We start from the raw sequence: 22616 nt of genomic DNA, 5'->3' as shown, positions 1-22616 counted from the left end.
TACTATATATGGAGCTTTTGGAAAGTGATTGATCAACCTAGCTAGTGATCTTATCCATTTATAAACACTGTCAAATTTTGATTAAGCCTCTTGGAACTGCATAATATACCTAAGTCAAACGGGGAAAGTGTTTGTTTGACAAAGGTTTGGGTCTCTTGGCGGAGAAAATAAATATTAAGGTAGAACAAGAACCTTCCCCAATGTCACAAAGAATGAAAAATAAACAAATAAAGAAGCATAAGATGCTAAATTTTTTAATAGCTTGTCGTAATTATCCTAAATTAAAGTGTTGCTATATTTTTTTTTAAGTGTACCAGATTTAGTTAGGGTGGTTTCATAAATATCATATTACTGCGTTGTACATATTATTAAATGCCTGATTGACAAAGTCCTACTAGTAAAGTGTTATATTATAGGGTTTTACTTCTCTCATGTTATAGGAGAGGAGTTATCTTATGTTGTGAGATAAATTAAGTGGGGCCCGCCAATTTTTTTTTTTTAAAAAAAAAGTGAGACACATCTTTTTATGTGAGTGTAACATGAGATATGAATCTTATGTAACATAAGATTATAATTTCCCTATATTATATATGTGACTTAATGGCCAAATTTTATTCATTTCATGCTATAATTTTCTTTTCTTTTTTACTAAAATTAATATTTCTAGAAATATTTATTGAAAAATTGTCCGGGTGAATAAAAAATATATAAAAAATTATTTGAGACTCCAAAAGTTTAAGCTGATTAATTAATTTTTCAAGTGTGATAATGCATATGTATATATTTTTTTTACCTTATACTAAAATTTATTTTTTTATTAAAAAATAGGAATGACAATTATTGAATATAAAGAATTTTATTATATCTCTTATTCTTAAGCTTATTTGTCAAGAATTTAAACTAATGTATATGCTTTGAAAATCACATTGAGTGATGGATCAATTAAATTGATTGAAAATTTGTCGTTCGTCTTCAAAACTTTCAGCCTAATTTATTAATTATTTATTTATTTTGAAATAAAAAACAACTTTTAAGTTTTAACACTCAATTCTAAGTATATTTTTTTTGGATACATTGATAAAAATTGAGCATGCAACCTAATACAAATTATCTAAATCTCTTATCAGTTTCAAGTACCCTTATCTATTTAAAATGTCACATATAGTTCCTTCTTTTTTTACTTTTTTTTTTTAAATAAAAAAACAATATGTATCGTTTACGTGAAATTTTTACACCTCCCCCTTCTTTTTTAATTTTTTGCGATTCTCTCTCTTCTTTGGTATTCCCTGCCTTTCCTGACTTGTGTGTGGCTGATGTTAAGCTAAAAATTGAATAAATAAATAAAGAGAAAAATATTTCTGCATTAATGCAGATAAATTATCTATATTTATTTTTAAAACGATGTTATTTTGTTATTGAAATGTTAAAAAATTATAAATATAAACACTATTATAACCCTGAAATAAATTAAAATTACAAAAATACCATGATTATCGTCCAAAACGATGTCGTATTGGACTTACTACAGATAACTTATTTGCAGAAAAAACGAACCCATAAATAAAAAAAATATAAGTATGTATCTATGGTAGAAAAAAAAAATTTGTCATAGAGAATAGATCAAAATGAGAAAAACCTATAAGAAGAGAGAAACTAATTAAACGAGAGACCCACTCTATTCTTACTCTCTCTGGCAGTTTTTTTTCCTGCCAGATATTCCCATAAATAAAACTCATCCTGTTTCTATTTTTTGTAAAAGAACAAAAGTTTAATATAAAATTATAAAAGAGGTATTCATTTAATAATTTGAGTTTTTGTGTGAGAGAGTTGTCTAATACTTTAAACATTCAATTTTGTTCCAAATATTTAAAAATGATAAAAAAATAAATAAAAAGAGGGTTGCTCATTTTTGAGACAACTACACTGTTTCGGGTAGCATTTTTTGGAGAGCTATTTCTCTTAATTGAATCGTTAGATCATTCTCAGATTTGGTTGGCATATTCCTCTCATATGATACTTCAATCTGATCGAACCGATTTTCAAGCTAAGCCCTCTAGTGTGAGATACGATTGTCAAAAAATGGTTGTCCACATTGAAAAAAACTAAATTTCTTAAGAAGTCTTACATTGTTCACTCCTCATTCCTTCTTCCTCCCTTCCCTCTATATAAAGAGCTCATCCCCCTTCTTTCTAACACATACAATTTGGAGAGAATCAAATAAAAAAACACAAAAAGACTCTTCCAAGAGTTAGAAAGACACTTGGGATTTATATTAAAGCTTGTGTCATAGTAATTTTTAAGAACGACGTGACTTTGAATTCCTCACTGCACCTGAGAGCAGAACTCTTTCCGTCAAACTAAAATAGAGTTTAATAAATTATTTCTTTTCTTAATCATATTTATATTTTATGGGAAAAAAAATATTTTTAAAAGCTATTAATAATTCGCACAATAAATTTATGGTAACTGTTTAAAACGGATGTGTTGCAGTTAGATTAAGTTTTTATCCTTCCTTGAGCATAATTGGTCTCCCGAATCTTTGATCTATAATTTTATAGACCGGTTTACCATTAAGATTTTTCTAATTTTTTCAAAATAAATAAAAATTGATAACGACTCCGTTTGTTTTAATTTTTTATTTTCGGGTCATTACAAATACAATATCATAGTCAATAATCAAAACATTTCTTAGCATATTTTGGCAATAAGTAAGTTTGTATATTATTCACCTTTTTGAGTTCAATAAATTATTGTGTGATGGGATGCAATTGTTTAATAAGTGATGATAATAGATTGTAGGATGTGTTCTTAACAGGACGGTACTTGAACAGACGGGCCGGAGCAAAATGGAGATGTAGATGCTGATCGTGAAGCAACACTATCTTATAGAGATAGGCCACTAAGGTCTAGTCGCATCATTGGTGGTAGCCATTCTCATTTCTCACCATTCCCTTACATGAGTACTTTGAATTCATAGGTACCGCGCAAATTGGGGGAAGGAATATCTTACCAGCCATAATTCACATATATCACTGTATGTCATTGAATTATACACCAATCGACATGAATCCATTATTGGATTGCATTATTCTCTTCAATAGAATTGAATCCAAACTGTATATATCATAGCGAAAACGATTTAAATAAAAAATCTTTCAACCCCATCAGTTTGTTATTGGCTGAGTCATCTCTCTAATTGTGTGAAATTTTTTCTTAGATATCTTAATTTTGGCATAAATTATTATTATTATTATTATTATTATTATTAATATTAATTGAGTTGTGCATTAACTGACTTAAAAACTATCTAATTGTATGATAAATATGATTATAATAATAAAAATAAATCTAATTATGTTAGGTGAGTTATACTTTACCCTCCTGTAATCCTTTTTCAAGTTATCATTTTTAAATGACAATTTTTTGTTTTAAACCCCTCTAATGTGATCCAATGTTGCATTTATTGATTTTGTTGTTAACTTTAATGTTGGTTACGTCACTAGAGTTGCACATGACTTCTATGTGATAAAAGGTGATGTTCCTCTTTCCCATTTGTTGTGAATTAAAGTGCCTTGTACTAACATGCAGCTTGAGGGATTCCTTGCAAGCCCATCCTACTACGCAACATCTCCAACCTTATGAGAGATATTCACGTTTAATACATTTAATGAATTTGTGTAATATCTATGCTTTAGATTCAAAGAATTTTTACATGAAATAATATATTAAAGAGATATAATATAAAATTATTAAAAGCTTAAACTATTGGTAAGTTAATCGTTTTATATGGTCGGTGACATTACGGTCACAAATTTGATTTCCATAGTTTAATTCGTATGTGCAAAGGCGAATCTAGGTTGAAGAGAAGGGGGGCAAGTGCCCACCTTTAAAATATGATGTAAAAATACAAAAATATTTTTATCTTAAAATTCAAGTTTTCTCAATTTAATTTCGGGGTAGGATATTATAACAACCAAATAAGGTTACTACTAATATTACTACCAATCAATTCGTTAGATCGATTATGTTGATCCAACATTTATATTTATTTTTATCTTTGTATGGTTATGATTCCCCATATTTAATACTTTATATTTATTTTCACCTTTGTATAGTTATGTAAATATGGGAATCATAACCATACAAAGATAGAAATAAATATAACCGTTAGATCAACATATTCGATCTAACGGTGAAATTAATTGGTAGTAACCCTAATTGGTTGTTACGATATCTTACCCCTTTAATTTTCCTTATTCTATTTTATTTTTCCGTGAGTTTTTTTTCTCTTCCATCTTCATTGTCCAAACTAACAGCAGAGAGCTCTATTTGACATCCATCATTTGCATCTACATACTGATTCATCTCCTCTCACACCTCAATCTCCATTATTGGAAGTTGGAACATTTGCTTCTTCCTCTATTATCGATCTAGTTGAGACGCAATCCGTCTAGATATATATCTAAACCAGTCCCAGCCTTCCAGTTGAGTCGCAATCTGTCTAGATATATATCTAAACTAGTCTCAGCCAGCCGGCAGCTACTCGCAAGTCGCGTTTCAGACTAGACCTTATTAAATGCCCACCCTTCATTAATCTGGATCTGCGTATGTGATTTGAAACTAATGATTTGAAACTAAGAGTATGATTTTTTATTTAGCCATTTCATTCATAAAAAAGTCAATCTCATAGAGAACTACCGTACCCTCTATTTACGGAAGAGAACAATTTGCCAAAGATGACCACTTCGTACCCAAAATGAGAGTTAGGATTAACCATTGCTAAAGTGAACAGCAAAAGTAACAAGTGCCATGCGGACTAAGCTAGACGGGGGTTTATAAGTAGTGACACACACAAATTTAAAGGGGTAATTTAAACATAAATATATTAAACAACAGGAGTGTAAAGTAAAAGTTACCTAATCATATTATATAAAAATGTAAAGGTATTAGAAATCCAAAAGTAAAATGATCAAATCTAAGGAATATATAAAAAGGTAATATTTTTCTCATTTTACCTAAGATAATAATTACTTCCTACAGAGAGAATAAATGAGAAGAAAAAAAAAAGAATGAAGTGAGAAATTTTTTTTGCAATAAAACCCATGTCTAAATGTGTGTGTAGAAATATTTTAGTCTCTTACGTAAAAGAAGAGACACTAACCCCAATATAAAATGATAGGAATATTAGTGAAGGGTATTTTGATTTTTGATCATTATATTGGATAACATTTTCTTTTCTTATAGAGATCAAATTATCGAACTATGACTTCAATAAAAGCAAAGCTAATGTCATTCAATTATAAAAGAATTTTATCAGATGAGCAATAACAATCACGTAAACTAACGAATGAGTTCGCTTTACAGTTAATATAGATAACTTATCTATATTAAATACAAAATGATATTGTTTCGAGGTGAAAATCAAAATATTTTTATAATTATAATTTATTTTAAAGTTATAATAGCCTTTTTCATTATAATTTTTAACTCAAAACAACGTCGTTTTGAAAAAAAATATAAATAACTTATCTACATTCATTTTAAAAATATTAAAGCCTTAAGAAATATATAAGAACCATTGGAATCATTTGTAAGAGGGGACATATTTTTTTATTTTTTTTGGTAGATAGAGAGGACGGAGTTTAAAAGTATTAAATTAGATATATTTTAAAAATAATTCAATCCTTTTTTAACAAAATGATATGTATGATTATGAATTTTTAAAATAAATAGATATATTTTTTAAGGGATGTTATAGTTATTATATCTTATTAAATTTTAACTGTTGATTTTTATTATTTTAATAATTATAATTTATTAAGTCGAATTTATTAATTAATTATTAATTTTTAATAAATTATAACTTTTAAAAAATCAGCGATTTAGATTTAATAATAAAAAAATATATATAACAGTGCATCAGCAATAAGGGAGGGGAGGGGGGAGTCAAAGGCGCGCACACATGTACATGGCGCCATTAGGAGGCAGTTGCAAGAAAATGACGTGTCCAGCGAATCAAAATTGTACTCCTCCTTTATTTTTAATAAACTTACGTTATATATTTACAACTGGAGCAAAATCAATCCCGTTGCTATTTTATTCCTAAAAAAAAAAAAAAAATTCCGGAAACGCGCTTCAGTTTTTTGACTCTTCAGGTAGGGGACAACATATGAATGGCATGAGACATGTGAGCTGATGTAATACTACTTGCCTATTCTGTCTGTGCATCTGAACCCTTCCAATATCGGTTATTAAGGGTTGGATGAAGTCATGACCAATTAATACTTTAATTGTGCAAGTTGAGAAGTGGCAATCTTCCCACAGGTGCTGATGCTAATTGCATCCGTTGAACACCAAGTTGAGTTGCTAGTTGCTACCCTCTGATGCATGACCTTTTTCAGGTTAGAGGAATCGATAGGACTATGGCCCACAAAATTCACCGGCCATATCAATGTGACATTGGCACCTAATTGAGTTGCCACAACCGCCAAAACGCCACCAAAACAGAGGTAACAACCACCGTCATTACGTTGTTGGTTGTTCCGTCCACATTTCCTCCCGAGATGTCCACAGCCATTGGGTTTTGTCCGTTCCCTGATTTGATATAACTGCATTCAAATTCAAACATCCATTTTAAATACAATTGCAACTCAAATCTGAACGCAAAATCTAGCTAACACAATAAGCGATTGCACACGGAACGTGTTTTTGACACGATAGTGCATCTATTAAAAATAAAAATAAAAATAAAAAAAATCTTGTTTACCAATTAATTTGACAAAAAAGAAACGTGCCAACCATGTCTATTGTGATACCGCACCAATAACTGGTCCCTTATTTGACATTCAACCAGTTCAACAACAATATTCGTCTGTCCGAAAACACGTTTTAACAAATAAGAATTTCAATCAATTAATTTATTAAATATTTAAGAAACTAAAAAAGTGAAATTACCTTGCGGAGGGTGTGGGGCAAAAAGTGATGGTATAATCAGCAGAGGCACAGGTGAAGGTGCTGGAGCCATCGTCATAGGCGTAACTGTAAGCGCGTGGGCATGCACTCTTGAAGAACTGCGAGTAGGAGCTGGGCTTGCATGTGTCAGGTGACGCATAAGCGCCACTGCAGCAATACTGCGGATCCCCGAATGCTTCGCACGCGCTTTTACACGCCACGCCCTCATCACCGTTACTCATCACCTTCAACTCCGTCGGACACGCAGAGTTCAAATCCACCACGCAACCCGTCGCAGTGCAGTTCCCGCCTCCAGTTCCGCCCTGAGGCTCCACAATCATGGGCAGGTTGTAACCGTCCACGAGGCTGACGTCGAAGAAATCGAGCCCGCCGGCGCCGTTCAGTGTGAACTCCGCCAGCGTGGCAGGCGGGGCGGCGTTTCCGCCTGCGCATTCTACGGCGGAGGAACCACAGTCGCCGGTGACGCAGGAGAATTTTCCGGTTGAGTCCTGGGAGCAGAGGGTGCGGCCCCAAAGGCGGCCGGACCAACCGGAGGGCACGGGGACGGCGTTGGACTCGCCTGGTTGGAGTGCAAAGCCGGTGATGGAGAGCGGTGCTGTTCCGGCGCCGGATAATAATCCCGGCCAAACTGTGTAGCTGCACTTGTTGACGATTGTGAATGTCGCTGAATTCGAACCTGTCCAACGTTAAATACAACATAAATCTTTAATAACAAGTGAAGTAACATTTAACCAAAAAAAAAAAAAAAAAAACCTAGGAAAATAACACGAAACGATATGTTACTATAAATGGTCGTCACCTCTAAGGAATTGGAAGAGAAATATAGTGACGAAAGTGGTAACAAATTTAATTGAAGCAGCCATAGTTGAGAAAATGGCAAATTAGGAAGGAATGAGATATAAAAACTGAATAAATTGGTTGCTATTGTTGAAGGGTATTTGAAAATTGGGTAGGATGATTGTTGGGAGGGAAGTGAATATATAGAGATTAAAGGTGGGGCCATGCACATTTGTGGGGTCAGAAGCCCATAGGGCATAGGGTATGGGTCAGGTCTAACTTTAACCGTGCACATGCAGAAAAAATATAGTATATTATGATTGTATTTACAACCGACCAATAAAAGTGTTTTACATCAATTAATATATTTCTCAATTAAAAAAAATAATTTTGATATATTTTTAATTGCCCTCGTATTCAGTAGGCTAGTATTGGAAATGCTCTCGCACATGCAAGCAAGCATAAACCGCCACTGTTGAGGTCGGCGGGTTTTTGCAATTTGCATAGGATCTGGATCGAAGGAACCTATTTATAAAGGGTTTATCATCTATCATTTAACATGACCACAAAAATTTTCCTACACACACAACATTTTGTGGGGCCCGTAGCAAAAAAAAAAAAAAAAACTCTGGCACGCAAAACGAATCTCTATAACATAACACAATCACTTTTCCTACAACATAACTCTTATAAAACCCATTTATAAAATGACAAAAATTATAAAGATGCAGGTTTTTGAAGGAATCGACAACAGTGCTGACACTCTGACAGGACCCGAGGCATGGAAGAAAGCTTGAATTGGAGCTTTTAAAAGGACGGCTACGAATTTACATACGAGGAAATATATGAATAATGTTGAATAAGGTCTTGGAGACTCGTCCATTTCAAGTATAATCATTTTTAAGTAACGTGGGAACAGAGGTTGAAGTCAAGGTGAGGTCATCATTTTATGACTGAGCAGTTAAACATAAGGCAGAGGCAGTAGTATCAATTCCATGTGATTTTCTTCCCTCTTCAGAGTTATTCTTCACGGTTGCCATCAACCCTGTGATATCACATGCGTTCTGCATTGAATTTTATAAATTATATATTCCATTTTTCAGTTAAAATAGTATTCTTGTTTCTTGTACCACGAGAATCATTGGTAAAAAAGCTTGTGATAACTTTTTATGGAAATAAATAAAGCGAAACTTTTATAAATAAATACATAAAAACAGATCAACAAATTAAAAATATTTGAAAATATTTTTACCAATCAATCCATTCATTTTTGGAATAAGCGACATTAATAGATTTTTTTTAAAAAATAACAAATATTTGTAAGTTCGGGCCTTGTGTTTCTTCATTTGACTTGAATGCAAAAGCAGCCCAGAAATGAAAATACAGGTCGATTGAAGTAGAACTATACTCCAGCCCATATTTGGTTATAATCCTTAACCCAATATTGGAGCGTACAAAAATATGTAATAAAGAAGCTTCTTTGTTATGGAGATTCTACCTGTCTAGCTCGTCGATGAATTGATAGGAGAAATCTCAAAAAATAAATAAATAAATCGTTTGCAAAACCCGAAGAAAGGGAAAAAAAAAATCTTGAAATAGACAAATAATCATAAAGACTATAAGATGTCAAAACCAACTTGTTAAAGGAATTAAAATTAAAATAGAAATATAACATTCACAGAGTTGCAAGAAACCAAGTTGATTGTATCTGCATTCAGTTGTGGGCCGATAATCATTAACTTCAAGTGGCTACTTCACAATCCAATGCCTTGTGAATAAACAAAAGGACAAAGACAGGCAATAACATGGCCATACCTCAAGCCTCAAGGGCCGAAATATCCGACCATTGGCCACAGCTAAAACCAAAGGTACACGACAAACCTGTCGTACCAAGACCCTAATCCTATGTTTGAGATAACATAAAAAAAATAAAATGAAGTCTCATCTTCAATTATTGACAAGGTGCTTGAATTCATGCTCAAAATAGATTTCGTCCACTTGATTATATTTAACCTTGTTTCCTGTATATTTATTTATATTTGGTGATTCTGTCACATACCTCAAATGTTACTTTATATGTTCCATAGAGACTTGCAACTAACATTTTTATTAAAAAGGATGTGAGCTGACATGGCAACATATAGAAAAACCCAAACTATATGCAGTGGGACCTATTGATTGCACTCAAAATATTCCAGGATTCTAAGTAAAGCCGGCGGTGCTTATGTTCAATCGTGTAAATATTGTAATTTCATTATATTATAAAAAGTGACACTTGCTCAATCAACCACTGAAATGCATGTGGGAAGGAATTTTTCAAAGGCCAAATTGCAATCATTAGCTTTCTTCTTCTTCCATATGGTTTTAGTGCCTTCCTCAACATATCAGTACTTCCATCTCAATCCACTAAATGTAAATAAGAACCGTTGATTCAGTCCAAGGTCACACTCCAAAGACATGGTCCTTGGACTAAGTAGTAGACACAAATTTAAGTCTTAATCGTATTCATAAAAGGGGAATACTTCACAGTTCACAGTCTCACATGAACTCAATCCATACACACATGAAACTTCAAAATCATGATCAGATGGTTATATTGACAATTTTTTTTTCTTACAAATTTTCAAACTACGCTAAGTTTGACCGGTTATACATTCATGATTATGACTGGTCGGACATAGTGTAATTTATAAGAGTTTGTAAACAAAAAATTTATAAATATAACATTCTGCTCAATAATAACCTCTTAGTCCAAAACACTCAGGATATGAAATTTTAAAAGCTCTAGAACAAGAAAAGGAAATTTCATAAAAAAAGGTCTACCACGTCTCTTGGAGAAATGACCAACATTTAATAAATCTGATTTGAAAAAACCTAGAACCATGAGTTTATTAAAATATTATATCAAAATCTACATAAATAATTTTTCATCAAGGGGATAGTTCATTCAAACTACATATATACTACCGAATCTTCATAAAAGATAAATTTAGGAAATTGGCAAAATGAAGTTGGCTTCATGTATATTGCATGACCCTCAAAATTATTTCTCAAAGGCTGTTGCAATGAAAGTTGTTCCTGAGCAAAGGTAAAAAAATTTCATCATAGAAAAATTACAGGGGTGTAATCTATATCTACAGAAAGCAGGAGGGATGGATGATCAGTGGATCTTGATATATGTGCAAGTGAACAGAAATTAGTAGACTTCAACATTCCATTGCTCTGCCTTCTTTAGTTGCCTCTTGTACTCAAGCCAATCGATACCTACAGTACATAAAAGAACACAACATGATGAATAAAGTTTCTTTGATTCCATGATGTAGCAAAAGGAAAATGTTTTCTTACCATCTTTAGCAGCCAATGACACCATTATGTCATCAATACCCTTCTCCATCCCTTTAAGTCCACACATGTAGACATAAGTGTTATCTTTCTTTAGTAATTCCCATAGCTCTTCTGCATATTGAGCCATTCGGGTTTGGATGTACATCTTCTCTCCTTTTTCATTTGTTTGCTCTCTGCTCACAGCAAAGTCAAGCCTGAAGTTGTCAGGTGTTTTCTCCTTCATCTTTTCAAATTCCTGTCCCATACCATTAGAGTAGTGAGAAAAGTGAGAGACCATATGGTTGATGTTCCTGAATAGTGAGAAAAGTTTGATTCATCTCACCTCCTTATAAAGCAGTGAACTGCTTGTGGGGACACCCAAGAAGAGCCATGCCAAACCATTGAACTGCTTATGCCAAAACTCGGTTAATCATCTAATATGGTCACGTACAAACCCATTTCAGACAATACTAAAGGAGTCACATTATTTGCCTATGCTTACTAGGTAAATAAAATTTGTCGCTCTTTAAAAGATCCGTAAGATAAATGTTTGTATGTTAGTTGCAATAAAATAGAGCGCCTTATGGTTGTGAATTTTTATGGTTACATAAATCACTCAGTAGTGATTTCCCCTGCTACATCTCTTTCCATAGAACCTTTGAGTACATTTAATCAAGTTACTGTTATAGTAGTGTGATTTATGCACACTATGCATTACAGCTTGTGCTCCTGGTTCAAGCTAGATTCATAAGAATCAAGAAGGATGTAACTTTTGTCGTAAACTTGCCTTGTAATCTTCATGCTTCTCGAAGAACATTTTCCATAGAAATGAGCGAAATGGGGCAATTCCAGTTCCAGTTGCCAACTATGAAGAAAATTTAAATGATCAATGGTAATGGTGAAAATCAAAACAACTATCATGACTACATAAAGGGCTCAAATATTCCTCTCTCTTTTTCTTTTTAAATTAAGATGAAGACAATTAGGTAAAGTACCATGATGACGGTGGCATTAGGATCTTTTGGCATAAGCATTTCTTTACCAACAGGTCCAGTAATCTTTACTTCAGCTCCTGGCTTCAAGTCGCCTGAATAAAAAGGGCAAGAAGCAATTGGTACTAAAGGTAAAAAATTTATAATTCTATTCATGAATAAAATGATTCAACCTCTACTATAAATTTAAAAATTATATAAAAATTGATCTCATCGTGTAATAAGTAAGATTTTTATTTAATATATTATCTTATACACATTTATAAAAACTTTGATACTGTTAGAAGGTAAAAGAGAAATACATTTATTTTTAATTGATTACTATAAATAAAATATTATCTATATCTCTAATAGTTACATCTTATGTTAATTTTATTACTATAAATAAAATAAAAATAAAATATCCATGAAACATTCAAAATTAAATCAATATTATTCACATATTCTTCTTATTACAACTTGCAAAAATAAGATTCAAAGAAAGAAATTTATAAATAAGTAAATAAATAATACTTAAAGGGTATTTAATGATTTATTTTATTTTATTTTTCTCTATTCAAATTTAAGCAATAAAGTATGTATTTTTTATTTTTTAAAAGTCAATGAAATCGGGTAATATGTATTTATTGTGTTCTCTTTCTGCTTTAAATACGTGACTTAACTGTCATTTAACAGTTTTTTATAATTCTCAAATTACTAATTACTTTAAAATTTTATTTTCTGTGTTAAATTTCTTCTGTCTTCTTAAATCTCAAATAATTATTCTATTAAAATAAATACTTTCAAAAAAATTTAAGTTGAAATTTTGCTTTTCTTCTCAAACCTCTACTAATTATACTTTTCAATTTTTTTATATTAAAACTTACGTTTTCTCTTTAAATCTCGCCTATTCCACACCTATGTATTAAATTATAGTACAGTATTATGAGAGTGAGCTAATATTTTTTCTACTCTTCCTTAAAAAAAATGACACGTCATTCTTAATATCTACTCCTTTAAATTTTAAATGGGCGTTACTTTTCTCGAGTCACATATGATAACCACGGTTCCTACAGATACATAAACACATGGGTCCTACCATTTTTTTTCAAAAAAACAAACAAAAAAATATGGCACAAATTTCGATCCATCAGTAGGAATGGAAATATACTTTCCTGCAATTTTCCATTTTAAATTTACATTCTTTTGAATGAATTATGGGAAATACTACTCTCATTTTACATGAGGTAGTTATCTCATTTTCTCTCACATCAAAAATTGCACCCCTTCTTTTTTTTTTCTTTTTAATGGTGGACCCCACTTAAACTCTCTCTATAGTATGAGATAATACTCTCATGTAACATAAGATTAATATTCCCCATGAATTATATATGGCAAAATTGATTCTCATGTTACAAAATTTAACTATCTCCTGTCACTTTCAATTTGTAAAACGTGCCTAACTTTTTTTTTTTCCAACAAGCTGATAGGACCCAGCTTGTTTCTATCAACAATAAAAATCGATTATCTACTTTGGCAGAAGAAAAACAATGCCCATTATATATATATATGAGAATGTTTATCTCCTTTTATCTAAGATAATAATTTATTTCTGCAAAGATAATAAAGTGGAGTCAGCAATTAATTTTTTTTTAAATAAAACAAAAATATGGCGCAAAAATGAATTCTTATCTTATGTCAAAGAAAAAAGTATTTCTCATATATATATATATATATTCATTATAATTTAAAATAAATAAATCTCTTTTAATATACAATGTTCAGATTTTACCAGATTTATGTATGCATACGTTACATATAGTTTCAGACGTTTTTTTTAATTTTTTTCTTTAATTTATACTCTTTGAAAAATTTCTAAATGCAGAGTACTTGCTAGTATTATATAAAAACTAAAATGATTCATCCTTACACAAGAAATTCGAGCAGACTCCCTTAACAAGTTCTCCATTTTCATTTGTGTACACAAGACGTTTCACGCAAAGAGAAACCTGCGTGAAGCCTGAATCAGATAGCAAATAAACTGAAGTCCTGGCTAAGGAAGAGATATTTATTAAGCATATAAATGAGGATTTTATACTCTCAAGTCTCAAAATCATTTGGGTGGACAATGGACAATAGTTTGTAACTGGGGTCAACACTCAACAGTCAACTATGAATGACACAAAAGTTAAAAAAGCTCTTTAAACTATTAAATTCCAATTTCCAGCAACAATAATATAAAGAATGAATAGCACTATTAGTTCTCCAAATTAAGACTCACAGTTTTGGAGTCTCCAAAATCACCAAGGGCACTGCTAGCAATTGAATACAATCTCAGCTTGTGAGGCTTGCCATTCTTGTCAATGCCATCTGGAATTACCCCAATTGATTGTCCTTCTCTGTAAGGAACCTCTCCTAAAAAATTACAAATATTAGTTTCTTCTTCTTCTTCTTTTTTAAGCTCAAAACACTATTTTTATTTTTATTTTATCAGCAATCCATGTTATGTGTAGTGATTAGTGAAGGGAAAAAATGAAAAAATAGAGAGAAAATGCATAAGCACTCACCCTCAGTGCTGAAGACCATGTGCCAAGTTTCTCCAGGTGCATCATCCCCAGTGATCTTTGTGTTGAGAAGACACCTACCAATGTATGTGATACAGAGTAATTCTCTGTAACAGAAGGAAGCACCACATATGTAAGAAGAACAAGTGTATTCTATATTTCCAATCTCCCGACATCTGTTACAACATGCATTACTTATATGTCTCAACTAACTATTGCCACGTAAGCCTAACTACCCACGTGGGAGGACCACTACTTGAGTCATTCACATGTATACAACTCCTACATTATTAATCTATGACTAGTGAATGTAATCTATTGCCCAAGATGGGCAACCTTTAATCCTAGCCTTTCTGCTTTGTACACCAGCTGCTTCTGCTTCTCTAACATCAGCCCTCTCTTCGACAGCAACCTTGTCCTCAAGGTTGAGGGTTGGGTATGTCCTACGAAAAACAGTGACATCTTCCCAAGTGGCATCCTCTGGGACTGTAGCTGACCACTGAACCAAGTACTGATGATGTGGTTTACCTCGCAACTGCACATGCCGTGAAGCCAGCAATGCTATAGGTTGTTGGACTGGCCTGTTGTCCCTACTTAATTCAGGAAGAGGCTCACAACTTACATCCGTAGAACCAAAAAATGGTTTCAAGAGTGATACATGAAAAACTGGATGTATCATACTAGATTCAGGTAACTGCAGTTTATAAGCTACTGCACTAATCACTTTCTCAACCATATAAGGGCCAAAATAGCGCTTGGCAAGCTTGTGATTGGCTCGCCGTTCTACTGACATCTGTCTGTATGGTTGTAGGCGAACCAATACTCTATCTCCCACCTTAAATGTCCTATCCTGCCTATTTTTATCAGCTTGTTGTTTCATTCTGGCCTGAGCTCGAGCCAAATTCACTTTCAGGTGATCAACCACTTCTTGCCTCTGTTGCAACATCATATCGACAGCTTCAATATTGACCTCTCCTTGGTGGTAGCGAGGAATTAAAGTTGGTAACTTCCCATAAACAGCCTGAAAGGGTGACATGTTAATGGAAGAATGGACCGAAGTATTGTAATGTAATTCTGCCCAACAAAGCAATTGAGACCACTTATGATTCTGCTCAGAACAAAAGGCCCGTAAGTATTGTTCTACATAACGATTGGTGACTTCCGTTTGGCCATCCGTTTGAGGATGATAGGACGAACTCGCATGTAATTTGGTGCCACTAAGTTGAAATAGGTGACGCCAAAACTTACTCATGAACACTGCATCCCTGTCTGAAACCAAAGACTTGGGAAATCCATGAAGCTTAACAATCAATTCACAGAAAAGTTGGGCAACAGTAGCAGCTGTGTAAGAAGATGGGAGGGACCCAAAGTGTCCATACTTAGACAATCTATCAACCACAACCAGAATAGTAGTGTACCCATTTGAACGAGGAAGAGATGTTATAAAATCCAGTGTCAAGTCATCAAACATTGCATTGGGAATGGGCAATGGTTGTAATAACCCAAATGGCACTTGGGTAGAACTTTTAATGTGCTGACAGGTAACACAATCACGGATAAACTGTTTAACATCCCTGCGCATATTTTTCCAAGTAAAAGAAGCAGATAAACGCAAAAAAGTGCGTTGGATACCAGCATGGCCTCCCAGTGGTGTACAATGAGCTTCATATAATAATGAGGGACGAAGGGAAGAATTCGAACTAAGCAAACATCTGTTATTGATAAAAAGCATACCATCTCTGCGCAGAATGTCAGGATTGTTAAGCGTGTCATTATCCAGGGCTGTATGGATATCCAATAACTCCTTACTTATTTTGTTCTCTTGCTTGACCAGCTCCCAAAGATCCAAGGTCGGTTCTGAGCACAGTGCATGCATCACAGCTGTATCTCCCTCAAAAAATTGTCTAGACAAAGCATCTGCCACGACATTGGAAATGCCGGATTTATATTCTATTGTGAAACTATAGCCCATCAACTTGTACACATATTTTTGTTGGTCTGCCGTTTGAATAGTTTGATGCAACAATTCCTTTAAGCTTTGATGATCAGTTCTAATAATAAAATGAGAGCCAAGCAGAAAATGACGCCAACGTTTTATAGCTTCTGTGAGTGCATATAGTTCACGGACATAAGCAGAGGAAGCTGCCATCCTTGGGCCTAACTTTTTGCTGAAGAAGGAAATTGGTTTACCCCTTTGTAACAACACAGCACCTATTCCCACATTTGAAGCATCTGATTCCACGATAAAGGGTGAAGAGAAATCGGGTAACTGTAAAACTGGTGTAGATGCCATAGCTTCCTTCAAAGCTGTGAATGCAACAGTTGCCTCCTTACTCCAATGAATCTTATCTTGCTTCAACAATTCTGTCAGTGGGTGAGCTATGGCAGCATAACCTTTGACAAACCTTCTATAGTATCCAGTTAGGCCAAGAAATGCTCTCAATTGCTTGATAGATTGAGGAATTGGCCAATCAAGCATAGCCTCAATTTTCTTGGGATCAGCCTTTACCCCGCAAGCTGTCACTACATGGCCAAGGTAAGAAAGCTCCTCCACACCAAACGCACACTTGCTAAGCTTAACATAAAAAGAATTATGCAACAAACATTTGAGTGCAGTTTCCAAATGAGTAACATGCTCCTCCAAAGAAGGGCTGTATATCAGTACATCATCAAAAAATACCACAATGAATTTCCTCATATATGGTCGAAAGATCCTATTCATGGCAGCTTGGAATGTGGCTGGGGCGTGGGTGAGACCAAAGGGCATGACCTTAAACTTATAGTGCCCTTCATGAGTTCGAAAGGCTGTCTTATGTATGTCTTCCGATTGCATCCGTATTTGATGGTACCCTGAATGCAAATCCAATTTGTTGAATATCCTTGCATGATAAAGCTCATCCAATAGCTCATCTATTGTGGGAATAGGAAAAGCATCCTTCACTGTCATGGAGTTCAAAGCACGATAATCAACACACATTCTCCATGTGTTATCATGTTTCTTAACCAACAACACTGGAGATGAGAAGGCACTGTGGCTCTGCTGAATCCATCCAGTAGATAATAATTCCCCAACTTGCTTTTCTATTTCAGCTTTGTGATGATAAGGATACCTGTAAGGCTTAACCTTAACAGGCTTTGAATCATCCAGTAATTGGATGGCATGAGCTCTATCTCGAAAAGGAGGCAAGGACTTGAGCAGGAATTTTATCTTTCAACAGATGAAGATCAGAAAGTACCTGAGAGTCAATGTTGTGCAACTCTGGAACTGAAAGTGCATGACAGGAAGTTTCTAGCAAATGTAGATCACCACCCTTAGAATCTGCAGTGATTTGTCTAGAATTGGTTTTCAACCCTTCTAACAGAATCAACTCCTTATTCCAAGTAAACTCCATTGAGAGCTCAGCATAATTGTGAATCACACTGCCCAAAATGATTAGCCATTTCATGCCCAAAACTATGTTTAGGTCACATAAGTCCACAACAAACAAATCTACCGCAAAGCAATGGCCCTGTACCTAGAGTTTCACTTGAGGACATTTCTTTTCACAACTTAAAAATTCGCCATTCCCCATAAACACTCTCATTCTAGTGGCCTTGACCATTGGTAAGTTCAGCTCTTCAGCTAAATGTCTTCGTATAAAACAATGGGAACTGCCTGAGTCAACCAGCACTTGCACTTCTCGAGTGCCAACTATAGCTAGCAAGGTCAAAGAACGAGCATCAATCTTCCCAGATAAGGAATGTAAAGCAGCATCCACTCTACTGCCTGGAGTTTCTTCTTTTCGCCATAAGATCTCCTCATCCATTTCACTATCTGACTCCTCTTCATCAACGATCAAGAGCAACATTTTTGCCTTACACCTATGTTTTGAATTCCATTTTTCATCACATGTATAGCATAAACCCAAATCTCTCCTCTTTTGTAAAGCATCCGAAGACATTTTCTTTATTGGCAAGTCGGTTGTAGCTGGTAACGCAAGTGGCTTTTCAACTGTGCTTGTTGTGTAAGGTTTAGAGAAAAACTTCTTTGGTAGATTTGAGATAGAGGAACATAATTCCCCATGATGACTGTCATAAGCAATGGCTAACTGCATCGCTTGATGAAGTGAAGATGGCCAACGAAGTTGGACTACTCCTTGAATGTCCGGTTGTAAACCAGCCACAAAAAATGTCATTAAGAGATCATCACTGACATTGGAAACTTGATTCACCAATCTTTGGAACTCCGCCATGTAATCTGCTAAAGATCCTTTCTGCAACAGCTTAGCTAATACGCCACGAACATCCTTGTAATTGGATGGTCCAAAGCGCTCACGAACTGCACGAACAAATTCCTACCAAGATTGAACGGTTCCACCATTGAAGATTCATTGAAACCAATCAGCTGCCACACCTTCCATTCTCAAACCCGCGAGTTCCACTCTCATCTGTTCTGGAACCTGTTGAATTTTGAAAAATAATTCAGCCTTGAAGATCCAAGAATTAGGTTCCTTACCATCAAATTTAGGTATCCCTGGTTTCACAAACTTTAAGACATGTCTAGGATCATCGGTACTCCAAGAAGCATTCTGAGAAACACGATTATGTTGAGGGGGATCAGGTTTAGAAGTACTCTCAGAAGATGATCTTGCAATCTGAGGTAAAATTTCCTTGAAATTGCTCTGCAATTCTTGAAACCTAGCCTCCATGGAGATCAAAAGTTGCTCAATCCTTTAATTATTTTGATTGTTCTGCTCACGATATTGCAGAAATTCATCAGCCAGCTCCTGCATCTTCATCTTTCCTTGCATGCAGAAATGAAGGTCGTTGAATCCACAGTAATGAAGGCACCAATGATACACCAATGATACAGAGTAATTCTCTGTAACAAAAGGAAGCACCAATATGTTAAAGAAAGACAAGTGTATTCTATATTTCACAATGAATCGACATCTGTTACAACATGCATTACTTACATGTCTCAACTAACTATTGCCACGTAAGCTTAACTAACCACGTGGGAAGACCACTAATTGGGTCACTCAAATGTATACAACTCCTATATTAGTAATCTATTACTAGTGAATGTAATCTATTGCCCAAGATGAGCAACCTTTAATCCTAGCTTTTCTGTTTTGTACATCAGCTACTTCTGTGTCTCTAACATTGCATAATTATTTTCCACCATACAAAAAGGAAAGATCCTACTCCCTGTCACTGTCAGGACTTTGGACTTGAACCAAGAAAAAGTAAAAAATAAATAAATAACAGGAAACGTACACACATTGATAAAAGATACTAAATTAAGTGATCAAGTATACTCATAGTCTCAATACTGTTCCAACCATTCAAATGTAAAACCCCTGTTACAATGGAACAGTCAACAATTGGAACCTAAGTTTTACAACAGAAAAGTTTATTTAATTTTATTTTTTTTTGAACTCGGATGATATTAACTTCAGAGAGTTAATTTCATCAGAAAAAATAATATAACCGGATTCTGAACAGAAAAGCATACAATGGTGTGTATATATATATATATATATATATATATATATATATATATATATATATATAGCACAAGGTCACAAATTCTTTAGGACTACATTTGTGACACCCAAAACTTTGTATTCTAATTACACTACAAATTCATACATACACATAAGAATCAGTAGTACCATTTTTACCATCACTTTCGGCCACCATTTGATCCACTGCTTCCATTAAACAAATCGCTAAGCCGAGCTTCAATGTCCTCCACACCAAACTTGATATACTTATCAGCATGCTTTCCAAGATCAGGAACATTCTGGAACCTTCCAATGAAGCTTCCATATGCAGGCAATAAGATCTTTTCTAGGGAGATCCTTATTTCTTCCTTGAGCTGCTCATCAAAGACAAACCATTGAGACTGAACCCTACATATCTCCTCAAAATGCAAGTTGAACAACTTGAGCTTCTCTTTCATAGGCTTTGCAGCCATTGAGCCATTGTTATTCTCCACTTTGAGAAACCCCAGCAACTTGTTCCATGAGCTTCTTTGATAGCTCACATGGCATTGCCGGACTTTTGCAGTGTGTTTTCGGATCCAATCGTCACCCAAAAGGGTTCCCAATTCGCTATCTTTGGCCTTCTGAACAATGTACCTCCCATTATTCATCATGAAAACAGAGCACAACGCAGGGTCCTTATATATTTTCGATTTTGCTTCCAAATTTCGTTCTAACAACTCCATAATCCAAGCAATTTGGACAGATAACGAAGAATTTGGTTGCAACTGGAAAACTAGTTCTAGGGTTTGGCGGGAGCGACATGCGGCGCGGAGGTAGTTCATCACGTAACGGGTGATCGGATGAAGCCCGCCGCCGGGAACCGCCGCCTTTGCCGGATCTCGGCCAATCAGATTCTCCAATTCCATGAAAATTCCTCTGATTGCTTCACCTAACCTCTTCCAAATTGTGATAGCTTCGTTGACGAGGAACGCGCAGTACTGATCGGAGAACAGGGATTCAAATTCAGGAATTAGGTCACGCATTGTCTCGAACACGTCGAGGACTCTGAACAACCGCTCCGGCGAGCGGCTTCCGATAGCGACCGCGTCAGCGAAGTTCAGAAGCTGAATTGCCGATCCGCGGCAGACCTCCATGAAGGAGAGTTCGGCAGCGGCGGAGGAAGAGAAACCGGAGAAGACGCGATCGCAGAGACGCCGCTCGCTGGGGAAGAGGATCCTGAGAGCGACGTTGGAGCCCTTGTTCCATCGCTCGATCTCGTCTTCGAGATCCTGCCATTGCATCTTGTGAACCTCCGAAATGCTCAGCTTCTGCAACCCTAACCTCGACAAGCTCTCCTCCAAGAACTCCCTCCGGCAACCGCCGTACACGCGCGTACACTCCTTCCCGAACCCAGCCGCAACCATTCGCTTCGCGATCTCGCGGAGATCGTTCACCGTCCCCGGCGGCAGCGCATCAATCACCACGTCGAAATCGGCCACCGGGAGAGCTACCGGAATCAAATCCTCATCGCCGTCATTATCTTCTTCGCCTTCGTTGTCGTCGTCGGAGTCAAACAACGAGTCTTCTTTCCGATTTGACTCGCCGTTGTTCCGAGTCAGGTCGAATGACTCGCTGCCGAGTTCCATGAGAGAGCGGAACTCGTCCTCGGCGCGGAACATGGCCTGCTGGAGCATCTCTTCAGCGCGTAGGAGACACGCGCCAACGGTCTTATCATCGGCGAGGGGGCTCCAGTCATTGACGGTAGCGACGAGCTCGTCAACGGCGTCGAGGAAGGAGGCAGATTCGGCGGAGTTCGACCATATGGGTTGATCGGAGGACACGTGGAGTGAAATCCGACGGTCGAGAGAGTTAAGTGTTTGTTCGAGTGCGACGCAGCCCAGGGGATCATTGCCTGCACCCTCTTCCGATAGCTTCTCCTTTGAGAATCTACCATCGAAGTTGGAGAATATTTGGAGGATATCATCGGCCATGTTGTTGTTGTTGTGGCCTAGCGTCTTTGCTATGTGCCGCGCCACAGCGAGTAACTTCTCTTCGCCGTTTTCAGCCATTTCGGTAACAGCCGAGTGAGTTTAGTGAACGCTAACACACGCAGTTCGTGAAGAAGAAGAAGAAGCAGAGGTAGAAGCTAAAGAGGGAGGAAGTTGCTTATTTGAAGGTTGAGGACGGAATGACGAATATATCCTTAGAAAAACGCGGTTTCCGGTAAAAAAAAAGTGAAGTAGAGAAGGGTGTAGCAGGGAAAATAGAGAGGACAAGACAAAAGAGGATAAAGTACAAAGAGAGAGAGTGTGAAGGGACGTGACGGCAACGTGGAAAGAGCTTTTTGCAGCTTTTTCTGTCTTGTCTCTTTCAGTGTCTTTTTTTATAATTTATGTCGTTCATGGAAACTTCTTAGTTCTCTTACGTGTTTTCTGACTGGACTTACATACCAATTTAAAAATTGCAAAAGTTGGATGAAAAATAAACACCTGAGCCTCGAGAATTTGATGGATTTTTTGGGACAGTGACCAAAATGT

The 22616-nt window shown here is 35.6% G+C and overlaps 3 protein-coding genes across 3 annotated transcripts; all 3 read right to left on the bottom strand.

Annotated features, from left to right (window-relative positions):
* Positions 1-6216: 6216 nt before the first annotated feature.
* LOC133303979 (pathogenesis-related thaumatin-like protein 3.5) lies at positions 6217-7899 on the bottom strand. Its single transcript, XM_061503950.1, has 3 exons — positions 7772-7899; positions 6955-7648; positions 6217-6608 (listed from the first exon to the last, which is right to left on the bottom strand). Exons 1-3 carry the CDS (start codon positions 7833-7835, stop codon positions 6467-6469), a joined length of 900 nt encoding a protein of 299 aa, XP_061359934.1. The 5' UTR covers positions 7836-7899; the 3' UTR covers positions 6217-6466.
* Positions 7900-10743: 2844 nt separating this feature from the next.
* Positions 10744-14873, bottom strand: LOC133303980 (ferredoxin--NADP reductase, leaf isozyme, chloroplastic). Its single transcript, XM_061503951.1, has 8 exons — positions 14612-14873; positions 14326-14459; positions 13975-14053; positions 12069-12160; positions 11861-11938; positions 11417-11479; positions 11095-11329; positions 10744-11013 (listed from the first exon to the last, which is right to left on the bottom strand). Exons 1-8 carry the CDS (start codon positions 14628-14630, stop codon positions 10946-10948), a joined length of 768 nt encoding a protein of 255 aa, XP_061359935.1. The 5' UTR covers positions 14631-14873; the 3' UTR covers positions 10744-10945.
* A 5394-nt stretch (positions 14874-20267) lies between these two features.
* On the bottom strand, positions 20268-22175 carry LOC133303977 (exocyst complex component EXO70B1-like). Its single transcript, XM_061503949.1, has one exon. The coding sequence runs from the start codon at positions 22146-22148 to the stop codon at positions 20277-20279; it is 1872 nt and encodes a 623-aa protein (XP_061359933.1). The 5' UTR covers positions 22149-22175; the 3' UTR covers positions 20268-20276.
* Between the last annotated feature and the right edge of the window lie 441 nt (positions 22176-22616).

This window comes from Gastrolobium bilobum, unplaced genomic scaffold (genome assembly GCF_033153095.1).
Source record: "Gastrolobium bilobum isolate Gb01-03AN ecotype WA unplaced genomic scaffold, APGP_CSIRO_Gbil_v1 utg6918, whole genome shotgun sequence".
Classification (NCBI taxonomy): domain Eukaryota; kingdom Viridiplantae; phylum Streptophyta; class Magnoliopsida; order Fabales; family Fabaceae; genus Gastrolobium; species Gastrolobium bilobum.
This window is presented reverse-complemented; position numbering and strand designations above follow the sequence as displayed.